A 13,139-nucleotide genomic window follows, 5' to 3' on the forward strand; every position below is an offset into this window, starting at 1 on the left:
ATTCTACCCTTATTTACTACACAAGCATAGTGGGTCGTTTTTGTAGAATTAAGATGAAAAGAAAAAACTCATACAGAAAACGTTAGCCTTGTTGACAGCAATCAAGCGCACTGTAGATTGGCTGGAAAGCCCACAGGGCTGTTTTTTCTCATGCAGCAATGTAAATGAGTTGCCTGCAACTCATTTACATAAAGTAGACTTGACTTTATGCAAATAATATGTGTCTGCCAAGCCCGAGGCTGCACTCTTAGGACCCTCACCGATAGGACTGTACTTCTAGGGTCACATGTTTTCTAGACAGCGCCACCTACCACAATTAATGATGATGAAAGTGCATAACTTATGGTTTTAAAGGACGATTTCAATCAAATTACATTTATAATTTAAATGGTTCATTGAAGGAGTATTCCACAGAAAGAACTACTGCAAATCCAAGTACCGATAATTTTAAAGGTTTCTTCCCCCCAAATGCTTTTTAACTAACACGTTAAGTTTTAAAAGGTTTATTCCACCCAAAATACTACTTATTACAATAATAATAATAATAATAATAATAATAATAATAATAATAATAATAATAATAATAATAATAATAATAATCATAACTTGGTTGCTAAGACTTGCATTTAGACAAATTTTGGAGTTAGCATACTTCTGTCATTATCAGTTAAAATAGTAATGGAATCATACGTTGTGGCATCTGTGGTCTCCAGATCTCAAACAGGACGGTTTGAAAGTTTGGAAAGAGGCGAAACACCAGGATAACTCTGGAGGCAGATATATTTATTTAATACTTTATTTAATAACAAGTCAATAGAAGCAACAACACTCCCTCCTCCACACCAAATTAGTGAAGTAAACTAGTCTTGTGATTTGTGACTCCCCACCTCTGAATCCCTGATCTCACTACCTCCTGAGAGAGATACACAGTGATAGACATTAACATGCATAAGTAAGCATAGCATGATATATCTGGTTCTACAGCAGTTGTCATTAGATAAAATGACATCTTGGACATCTTTAACACCTCGCTGGAGCAGGCTGTTGTTTCATTGTATTTAAATCCACCACCATCATACCAGTGCCCAAAAAATCCACCATCACCTGCTTCAATGACTACCACCCTGTGGCACTTACACCCATAATGATGAAGTGCTTTGAGAAGCTGGTAAAGGACCACATCATCTCCACACTGCCCCCTGGACTCGACCCACATCAGTTTGCTTACCGGCCGAACCGCTCCACAGAGGATGCCATCTCTTCTGCTCTTCATCTGAGCCTGGCACATCTGAAGGACAAAAACACCTACGTGCGAATGCTGCTGGCTGACTTCAGTTCAGCATTTAATACGATCATCCCCCAGCAGCTGGTAAGCAAACTGAGTCCACTGGGTATCAGCACCCCCATGTGCACCTGGCTGCTCGACTTCCTCACCAACACACCACAGTCAGTGAGAGTGGGAAACACCATTATCATATATTCCATACACCCCCACCATGGACTGTTCTCCCTGCTCCCCTCTGGGAGGAGGTTCTGCAGGACCAGAGCGAGAACAGCCAGGTTCTGTAACAGTTTCATCCCCCAAGCCATCAGACTCTTGAACTCAAATAGTCCTTCTGAACTATAACTGCCGCTACTTTTTTTCAATTTCACGTGCAATACTGCTGCTACATCTACACTGTAAAATAAATGTGCGGATGTGTGTGTGTGTGTGTGTGTGTGTGTGTGTAAATTTTTTTTTATTTTTATATATATATATATATATATATATATATATATATATATATATATATATATATATATATATATGCACATGTTTATTTATGTATTTCTATAATTTTTTACATGTATATATTGAAATAGTTTGTTATTTAGAATAATTTTTTTGTTTTGTTTTTTTATCAGTCCGATGGCGAGCTTTTTGTATCAAAATTTCAGTCTGATGTGCACCAAACTGGTGTATGTTCTGGTTGACAATAAAGTGGCTATTCTATTCTATTCTATTCTATTCTATTCTATTCTATTCTATTCTATTCTATTCTATTCTATTCTATACTCAATTGAGGCACGGGGAATGAAGGTCTGACACCTCGCAAAACTTTCGGAAAGCAACTCAACTAGCCGTTTGTGAACCAAAGTGAGGACAGATTAGGGCCACTTGACAGGTCATCATAGTAAATGAGAAATTGTTCTCAACCGATCTTACCTGGTAAAATAAAGAATTACAAACAAAAAACAAGATTCAGCAATTGTACAGCTTATTTCTCGCCTCAAATGTTTTCAAAAAATACTTGTCGCTGAGCTGTTTTCGAAATAAAAGACAATGTTTGCGACCGAGCCGCCATGTTGGTTTGATGCCTTCACAGGACTGAACAGGAAAGCGGCTGTCATGTGACCACCTCGTGGCCCGCTGGTGCATTGCCACCAAGCGGCGAGGTTCAGAACAAATGCCCCTGTGGACACACCGGTTACAACTCAAATAATCCTCCAAGAACAAGATGATGAAGAGATTTTAAAGAAGTGCGGGTTTTAAAACCAGCAGAAAACTCTCTACATTAGTTTGTATCAAACTGTAGGATAGTAGAAGGAAAGTCTTGTACTGTTTTTCTACACTGCTTGGATATATTAACACTGCATTGCTTTCCTGTAACTCATCATTTATCTGTCATTAAAAGCCTTTTTCTTTCTAACTTCACCTTTCCTCTTCCCTTTTCTCTACATCGCTGTTGACAGAAAGGAGGCTCGGCTCATAACTGCGGCCAACTGAGGGTGGGTCAAGTCATTCTGGAAGTCAACGGCATTTCTCTGAGAGGTCGGGAGCACAAAGATGCTGCACGGATCATCGCAGAGGCGTTTAAGACCAAAGAAAAGGACCACATTGACTTCGTGGTGTTTGAGCCAGGATTCTAGTCTTTGGACTTTGCACTTTATGCAGATTGGTTTAAAAAGACATTGTTTCACTGCTTGGAGAGATCCATATGAATTCCACATGATGCTGTCCTGTAATCATGGCCCTCATTTCATTTCAGGGACAGGATTAGTGGAAGGATATGTTGGGTATTTTTTGATTGCACTCTACAGAGATTTGCACAATTTAAATTTAGAAAAAGATATTATATTAATATTTGCTGTAAAAATCATGCCTGGGTGAAATGCTATTGCCACTTGTTTTGTTAATTTTCTTTCATTAGTATTCAGACCCTAGATGTCATGTGTTTCAACGGGAGGACAATTAATACAACCAGCCAATCACAGTTAGTAAATTCATTCTTCAAGTATCTTGTATGTCTCTTTATCATTGAGACAATATCATGAGAGGCAGAGTTACTCTGAAGATGTACACAATCTCTTGTTTGGGTTCATTATCTTTCTGGTTCTGAATTTTTGCAAGATAAATGATGTAAAGTGACTAAGAAACACTTCCAGACAGGTTGAAAACAAGCAAACAGTTTAGCCATATTGGCTACACTTAATTTCGAGTTAAAGTGGACAGATAGCCATCATTGCACTAGAAAGCAGCTGAACTATCACTACGATTGGACCAGTGTTGACTTTGTCAAAGAAACACCAAAATATTTGTCAACAACCACATTTTTATAATGAAAATAAGACAACTAAAAAAAGTAAATATTGAAAATAAGAATAATAATTGAATGTGTCATATTTATTGGCAAAATTAAAAGCTAGTGATGTGAAAAATAAATGAATGAACTATGGACTTGTAATTATTCAGTGGGCCACAGAATCTCACTGTATCTCTTGATTAGAGATTGTTTTCTCTACAGTCCAAACCATCTCTTGGTCAGGTGCTGATTACAGTGTTTGACCCATTATATTACCGTAAGTACAAAACATTTCAGTACTGTTTTCAGTTGTGTTCTGTCTGGACTACATTCATAATTTCAGTGAGAAGTGGACAAGGAACTACAACAAAAATCCTGAGACAAACTATGAAAACGTGTAGACAAGACAGTCATGTCATTTAAAAAAATTAAAAAGCAAGCTAATGTAATGTTGTTATTCAGTTCAATTTTCTTTATATAGCACCAATCACAATTCAAACCGTCTCAAGACGCTTTACAGAACCCATATGCCTGAACCCCCAGAGCAAGCCCTAAGGTGACAGAGAGTCAGGTTTTCATGTGGACATATTATTATCTTTGCTTACAGTCAGAGTTCCACGACCTTATCAGTCTGAATCCTCCTCTAGATATCAGCTATAGAAATATCATGGTATTGTACAACAGTCTGTCTGAATTCAGGCAGTGTTGCATGGACACAAAACAGTGACAATGCCACTGAACCCACAATGGATGACAACTGTAACCATGGTAACCTTGCATAGCAAAGATGAACACAGGTGCATTCTCAAAGCCATAGAGGAAACACAAATAAAAAGAAAATGCATAACAAAAAGCTGATCTCTAAAATGTCACAAAGAACAATCAGTAATGCATATGTGGAAAGCATGAATTGGCTGTAACAAGAGGCTACCTCAGCAACAGAAGCAGCATTTGCATGCCATATAGAACCATCGTTTTTAGACTTAAGTTTTGTTTCACTTTTAGTTTGCTTTTGGTTAGTTTCAGGCACCCAAATGCTTAAATAGTTAGGTTTAGTAAAATATCGTGATACAACCCTTTTTCCAACATGTTACAAGCTCTCCTCTATTTTCTGGTACTGCCCCATTTAATATATGATTAGATGGCCGAAAAGGACTGACAGGAAAGCAATAAAATCTTTTGTAAAGTTACTGGGTTACATCACAAACAAATGTAACCCAGCAGAAAATAGGTTTCCCTCAGAAAGCAATTGCAAAAGGAGTTGTACGACAACATAATTTTTGGAACACAAGGTCGTAACAGTTTAGAGACCCAGCTCTGGGTTCAACTGTAACCTACCTCTTGTATCACCACATTCTGAGATATCAGTGATTCATTTGATGAGTACAGTATTATCACATTGATAAAAGTGGCTGATCAGTTGCAATAAGCTAAAAATGTTCTTCTTCACTCTTAATGGCCAGAGACCAGGTGAACTTCGGCAGGTGTGCTTATTAGCTAGATGAATGAAGCATTGGATTTGTGGTCAAATCGCAATAATGTGATCGTCAGCAGGCCGCTGAGTTAGCGTTCACTTGTTGTCATGGTTACAGTGCAGCTATCCAACGCCGTGCCACTACCTCAATAGGAAATCCTTAACAAATCCATGGATCCAGACTATAAGCCGCATCACTGCCAAAATATAATCACTTGGTCTTTGTGTCATTTCTGACCTTCCCTGAAAATTTCATCCAAATCCCTTAGTCCGTTTTTGAGTTATGTTGACAACAGAGGAATGATTCACGTACGCCGATCGTCACATAACTCCGCCGTGTTCCTTGGCAGAATAATTAATCTAACTTCCCTTCATTCTTTCAGAGCTCCAACAGATCTGGATGCAACAGTTTCCATCACAGTGATTTGTCTGGTCTGTGGTCTGCTCGTTTCAGCCATTCTTCTAATATGTTTCATGGTAGAGAAGTGTTTATCAATCGCTGATTTTTTTTGTGTGTTCCACCACAATACTGCATGGGTGTAAAACAGTTTACTTCCACTTTGGTGAAGAACATCAGGGAATTAATTGTTTTTGCACAGTTTTCAGCAGTAATTTTTGTTGGTAAATGACAGATATTAGAATGGGACATGTCTGCATCTTCAAACCATAAACAAGGAAGTGAATTCGGTGACGTACATGCATTACGTTTGCGTTGGGGACTGCTATGAGTGGTGGAACTCACGGGAGGATGGCCAAAATTGCAGAAAAGTTGCGGTGATTGGACAAAATTGCAAGGTCGCGCAGAATTCGCAGAGATTGGTTGAATTTGCGTGAATTCGTGACATCGCAACATCACGAATTCCTGGAGGGACTGATTAATAAAAAACAAACGTCTCTCTTTTTAAAAAAAAAATTAAAATTATCATTACCCGCCAAGGAATGTGGTGGAGTAATAATGATTGTGCTTTGTTAGTCCGTCTGTCTGTCTGTCAGCAACATTACTAAACAGATTTGTATGAAATTTTCAAGGAAGGTCAGAAATGACACAAGGACCAATTGATTAGATTCTGGCAGTGTCGTGGCTTATAATCTGTATCCACGGATTTGTTAAAGATTTCTGTATCATTGCGAGATAGCGACACAGCATCACTGTAACTATGCCTACGTCAGCTGCCTGCTGATGATAGTGATCCTACTACAAATCAACCGCTGCAGACCTATCAGGACTTATCCGTTGGAAATGATACAAGGAACAACTGATCAAATGGGGGTGTTTCTGAGTTCCATCAATTCCCATAACACACGCCTGTGCTTAGTGCAAGTTCATTTTTTTATTAAAGATATCATCCGTCGGAAATGATGCAACGACTGAGCAGCATTGGTGGAATACTGCGCTGTCTGAGTGCTTTTCTTGTTTGTTATGTGCGCAATTACCGGTCCGTAGAAAATTGTCTTGTTTGAATGTGGTCCATGGTGCAAAAAAAGTTGGAGACCGCTGCCCTAGAGGACACGTAAAGGAAAACCTGCAATTACCATATCACAACCAATTAGCATAGGAAATGAAACTTAGAAAATCACAGTGTGTCACATTATTATGCCTTACAAGACAAGTATCCACTGAAGTGATGTCTTTCATACTTAAACTGATGAAGTAATTAACTGACTTTCTGAAATCAAAACATCAAACGCTTAGTCTTCAAATTTACACATTAGCAGCTACTTTAAGTTAACCCAAATAGCACTTCTTCTCAGAGCCCATCCTATCACAATCAACTTTAAGAGGACATCTCCTCTGTATTATAGCAATACTTGCAGTTTAGCAGTACTAGTGTAATAGATTGTATATACTGTAGATTCCTTTTAATCCCTACATGTAATCCCAACTTCATCATACTGAATTGTGCATAATAGAAGAACATTTACACTTGTCCAAGATTATATTTCTGCTCCACATCACTCATAATTTACTTCATGTCTTCTCCCAACAGCTTGAATAAAGTACATGATGCTCCATTCTCGGTTTGAAACCATGTCCAAATGCCTACACAATAGAAATCGGTGAAATCTTCTTTGAAATGAATATTGCCTGATCCTGCTCTGTGGTGAATGCTGATGAGTTTCAGTGATGATTCAGTGAGCTGCTTCACTGCACAGGAAGCACTGATCAGATTGAACTGTCCTGTTGTAATTAATACAGTGAAGCAGCAGGAATAGTCAGGTTCTTATCCCAGTTTCTACATAATACAGTGCAACCAAATGATAGAGCCGTACTACTCACCGACTGTTGAGAGTGGCAGTTTCTACAAATAGAAAGCTCTGATTTAAAGTACACACATAAACATGTCAGTGGCATGCCAGCTTCATTGGTCCACCTGTTATTCAGTCTCTAATTTACAGGAGTACAAACATTTGGCAAAATTTTTGCAGCTCTCTCTCTGGTGTGGTGATAAGGACAAGGAGACTTCTTGTATTTCAAAATTCTCCCAAGTGTCTTGTATCAACTGAGCTCAAGGTTGTTCCTATTTAAACCTTGCAGATGCTACTGCTAGCTGAATTTAAGGATGTTTTTTATTAGGAAATTTCATATAATAGGTTTCAGAGGTTGAAATAACAATGCAAAATCAAAACTACGATAAATGCTGAATGGCAGAAACTGTTCAGTACAACCATATGCTATGCAAGCAAAAACCAAAAACATATTCTTTGGTTAAGTCAATGTGTTGGAGGTGATACATACAGTGTACCTGGACAGCTTCAAGAGAAAGAGATTGTGTTATCAGTGCCCTATAAAACCTACACTACCAGTCAAAAGTTTGGGCACACCTTCTCATTCAATGCTTTTTATTTATTTGTATTATTTTCTACATTGTAGCTAAATACTGAAGAGTAACCTTTTTTGTTCCCAACATAATTCCATATGTATTCTTTTCTAGTTTTTATGTCTTCAGTAGTAATTGACAATGTATAAAATAATTAAATAAAAATCATTGAATGAGGAGATGTGTCCACATTTTTGACAGGTAGGGTATATTACAAAGGAAAATTAAAAAAATGAAAAAGTAAAATTTTAATAAGAATTAAAACATCCACTTAGTGAAACATTTAGCCATGCTTCTGAAGTCAGTAAGCTAGCAGAGGTTGTGCAGCAAACACTGCACAGACCATTTATTTGTCACACATAGAAGCATACACAACAACCTATAAAAGAGCCAAACAATTAACACACTGCACATTGTCACATACATATTTAATATGACTACAGGACAGGGTAGACCTAGATATTAGAAATGCCTCATTGCATTGTCCCATAAAATTTAGCAGCAGTCCTCGATGTAAGCACAACACTGAATCAAAAAACTGTTTCAACTAAACAGCTTTATGAAGGGAGGATTCACTGAAGAGTTGATTTATCAGACTGCATTAGTTTTAATGCTAAGTAGACTGGCAACTGACTTGCCCATAATATGTGTCCGAAGTCATTGAGTAATTTTATTCCTAGAGCTAAAATGAAACATCTGTGTGTTGAGCTGTAGAGCGACCATGTACAGCTTCATAGAAGTAGAGATACAGTCACTTCTGTACTGACAATTCAATTTCAGATATCTCAGCATCTGCTTTTTAAAAAATCTTCCTGTTGGGAGACACAAATTCTCACCAGCTGGAGTAGCCTTCAAAAGATTGCTATGTTTTGTTATATAAGCACCCTGTTTCAACAAAAGTTCAGTTGAACTGTTGCTACTTACTGTGGTATACAGCGGGAACTTATTTCACTATCAGATTTCAACCTGTGTTCAAGAAACCCAAATAAGCCTGTCATTGCCTATAGCAGAGTGTTGGTAAAATCAGTGGGTGTAAACCTCTGCTGCTGAACAGAGGAAAATAGTAAGCAGTCTATGGTAGGATCCTTTAAATGTGTTTGTTCATTCCATAAGATGTACTTTATTATCTGTTTTGTTCATAACTGTAACCATAATCCAAAGTGATACAGTAATGCCAAGTAATCCAAATTAAAAAATCAGCAATACAATCTTTCTCAAATGTTTTGGGCTGAAGCTATTATTATATTTTTGTAATCTAATGAAAATATCCCATTACAATAAGACAGGAGCAATTACGAGAGAAATGTAGACGTTTAATGATGAAGATATCTAAGAAACTCAAGGCTTAAGTGTCTGAATCAAGAATGAAGCGTTCATTAGAATACTGTGCAATTCAAGTGATGTAAGATACACACACACACACACACACACACACACACACACACACACACACACACATACACACACACACACACACACACACACACACACACACACACACGCATATATTTTGGTTAATACAAAACTGTTAAAAAATGTTGTATCTTATACAGAATAGGTGGCTGCGCTGTGGCTCGGTGGTTAGCAATGTGGCCTTGCAGCTACATGATCCCATCTCCAGGCCAGGACACGAACCAGGCTGCACCTGGGATCTTTCTGCATGGAGTTTGCATGTTCTCCCTGTGCACACGTGGGTTTTGTCTGGGTTCTCCGGCTTCCTCCCACAGTCCAAAAACATGCTGAGGTTAATCGGTGATTCTAAATTGTCCGTAGGTGTGAATGTGACGTTTGTCTGCATATGTAGCCCTGTGATAGACTGTTACCTGTCCAGGTGTCACCTGCCTTCACCCTCAGTCAGCTGGGATAGACTCCAGCCCCCCACGACCCTAATGGGGATTAAGCAATGTATAGATAATGGATGGATGTATAGAAAAGGCAGCACATAGAATTATAAAGATATATAAATAGTGTTGAAAGTCAGTGCTCCTCCCCTTAAATTGTAATTGTCCCATGAATAACCTATATGGGAATATTTCTTCCAGACTCCATCAGATAAGATTAAAACATGCAGGAGATGACGTAATGCATCATTTATAAAGTTCAGCTTTATAAGCATGCTCTTCAAGAGGTGCAGTCATTCCTATCTTGTGTCAGGTTTACTAAAATTGTTGTATAAAGGTTTCAGATGCTCATTTTGGAATATTATGAGAGCACCTGTCTAATATTAGTGAGCTTTGCCATTATTATCAAAACATATTTTATCTATGTTTCAATATGTGATGCTAGTCATTAATGCAACATGCCACTGCAATAAAGGGTTAGACGTGTGAAGTTCTGAGACAATGCACTTTCTTTGAACACCAGTATATACAGTAAAGGGTGAGAAAGTGTTGTTAAACACCATTATGTGACCCATTTGTAACTGAAGTAACTGCTAACATGTCTGGTGTGTTCCCCTTTCAGCCTATCAAAGCTGTTTCACTAGAAAATATCCTCCAAGTCACTTATTCTTGCGTGTATTGAATTTTGCAATATTGTTTTTGGAAATGGCCAAAAAAAAAAGGCTGAAATATTCAGCAAATGGATTTTCCTGAAGAAAAAAAAAAGTCTACCAAAAAATAAAGCAGACATTTTATGTTGCATTTTTAGTAAGCCTAACAATGAGCTGACAAAGAGTTTGTTCTTTATTTCTTTAAAAAGCTTTTTTCAGGTGTGTGGTCTCACATGACTCATGCTATCAGTCGCAGCAGTGCTGATGGTAACTTGCTACACTTTTTGAGTGCATTTTTAAAAGGAAATACCTGGTGATATTTGATAACTTCCTGCTGTCAGCAAATTCCATGGAGAGAACCAAACCAACAATGAATATATACTGCTACTGTACTGTGTGTGTCACCTTAATCTTCTGTGGCATCGAGCTCCATTAAATACCAAAACAATGAATCAGTGAACTACACAGCTGCACTGGGTGGCATGTTCCCTCATTACCATGGGCCTACTTCATTTATATAGATTCAGTCCAACATACACCAACCATAGCAAGTGTAATGTGTTTTTATCCACGGCAGAAATTCAACTTGGATTCAATAGAGCACATAGAACTCATAGAGAAGGAACCCAGTGTTTAACTAGTCACTATCAGTGGGACTCTGTGACGTGACTTCAACCTTTTTAATTTCAGCTGTGAAGGCAGTTTAAAGTTTAATGCAGTGATGAATATATTTCAGCTGGCAACAACTTATTTAACCCTAGCTGTTGCAGTGAGGAGCTTCTCATTTCTTAAACAATCATGTTGGAAGACATATCCTGTGTTCATGGAAAGGATGTCAATCTGTCTCAGAAGGGTCAAATTATTGGCCTGCATCAAGCAAAGAAAACAACTAAGGAGATTTCTGAAACTACTAAAATCAGGTTGAGAACTGTCTCGCGCATTATTAAAACCTGGAAGGATAGTGGTGAACCATCATCTTCCAGGAACCAATGTGGTCAATCATGAGGTCTGATGAGTCCAGATTTACCCTGTTCTAAAGTGATGGGGGCATCAGGGTAAGAAGAGAGGTGGATAAAGTGATGCATTCATCATGTCTAGTGCCTACAAGACTGTGGGGTTTAGGGTTATAATCTGGGGTTGGTCAGGTTCAGCAACATTATGTTCCCAAAGAATGAGGTCAGCTGACTACCTGAATATACTGAATGACCAGGTCTTTCCATCAGTGGAGTTGTTCTTCCCTGATGACATGAGCATATTCTGAGATGACAATGTCAGGATTCATGGGACTCACATTGTGAATGAGTGGTTCAGGGAGCATGAGACATCATTTTCACACATGGATTGTCCTCCACAGAGTCCAGACCTCAGCCCCATTGAGAATCTTTGGGATGTGCTGGAGAACACTTTGTGCAGCGGTCTGACTCTCACATCATCAATATAAGATCTTGGTGAAAAATGAATGCATCTCTGGACAGAAATAAGTGCTTGACATTGCAGAAGCTTATCAAAACGATGCCACAGCGAACGAATGCCGTATGAATACTCAAAGCTAAAGGCAGTCCAACAAAATATCAGTGTGTGTAACTTTTTTTGGGCTGGCCAGTGTGATAACGGTAACAGTAATTTGCATCTGTGAATAATGTTGAGTACTTCTTAATCCTGTGATGAAGCTCTACAAGTTGGTGAATGTGCACAGAAAGATGTGGAGATTTTTTTTTTTATCAAAGAGAAAGTTTGAGAAGTTTTAATAGAATCTGGTCAAAACCTTCTATTTACAAATATAGCAAAAAAGCATGATGCACTGCTAGTGAGAAAGCAAGCTGATGTGTGTTTCTGAGTACATTCGTTGACTTTTACTAACAAAAACAAGAACTAAAGCCCAACGCTGGACCAAATGGTTTATGATGAACATATTGTGTGTTGGCCTACTAACCAACCTCCTGTGGGATATTAGACTTGTAACAACTGCTAGCTTGGCAACTTTTGTGTTGTAACTAGTCCTGTCAGTGGCACACATATGCACCTCGTTTGTTGGAGACACACAGTATATGGAAATGCCTCCAAAAGAAATAGTGTGGTGGAGAGCAGGGCATTAATAGAAAAGGAGTAAAAACTAAAACACAGGTATTGTGGAATTCCCTCCGCACATGCTTCACAAAATGTTCCAGTTCTATAAGCTTGTGAATTCCACAGTGGGCTCTCTCAGCAGGTGGACATATTAGTGGAAAATGTTGGTTTCCATAGCACTGTGCCTCAGTTCGTCTTATACTCTCTTTCTGCCTGCAGCTCTGAACATACTACAGCTCTGCATAAACCTTGGGCCAGATTGACAGCATAATGTTATTTTAGCAAGGTTTCTCAAGGAAAATGCAATGTCTTGAGTTTATCTTTTATTCCTTGTTCAGAACAGTGTTCACCAGACAGGTAGAAGACATTTATGCCATGGTCTTGCTTTACTGGTGAGAGATCCAGGTAGTTCAGTGCTTTTCTGTTCTCACGTTTTTTATGTTGATCAAACATTGACACTGCTTTAGATGGAAATTACTAAAATGAATTTTCTGTCACAGCTGAGCTCACATGCTTTAAAGCTCTTGTAATGAAAGGACCTCATCTGTCCTGCGCTTTGAACACCTCTCATCACAGTTTGGCAAAAGGCTCCCTCTTCGGGCTTTATTAGAAATTACAGCTGTATGTTTATGCTGTATTACTTAACTTTCAATGCCATTAAATGTAACAGGACACTTGAAGACAATATTTTAAGACATCCAAATGTGTGTGTGAAAAACGTGACT

General features: G+C 38.4%; 1 protein-coding gene across 3 annotated transcripts in view; it reads left to right on the top strand.

Moving 5' to 3' along the window:
- Positions 1-10,734, top strand: part of whrnb (whirlin b) — a 94,758-nt gene extending 84,024 nt beyond the window's left edge. For all 3 annotated transcript variants that reach the window (XM_035955081.2, XM_055011668.1, XM_023285230.3), the window contains one exon: positions 2,734-10,734. In XM_035955081.2, coding sequence (XP_035810974.1) covers positions 2,734-2,910 — 177 coding nt within the window. In that variant the 3' untranslated portion in view covers positions 2,911-10,734. The remainder of the gene's footprint in view (positions 1-2,733) is intronic.
- The last annotated feature ends 2,405 nt before the right edge of the window (positions 10,735-13,139 follow it).

This window comes from Amphiprion ocellaris, chromosome 6 (genome assembly GCF_022539595.1).
Source record: "Amphiprion ocellaris isolate individual 3 ecotype Okinawa chromosome 6, ASM2253959v1, whole genome shotgun sequence".
NCBI classification, from domain to species: Eukaryota; Metazoa; Chordata; class Actinopteri; family Pomacentridae; genus Amphiprion; species Amphiprion ocellaris.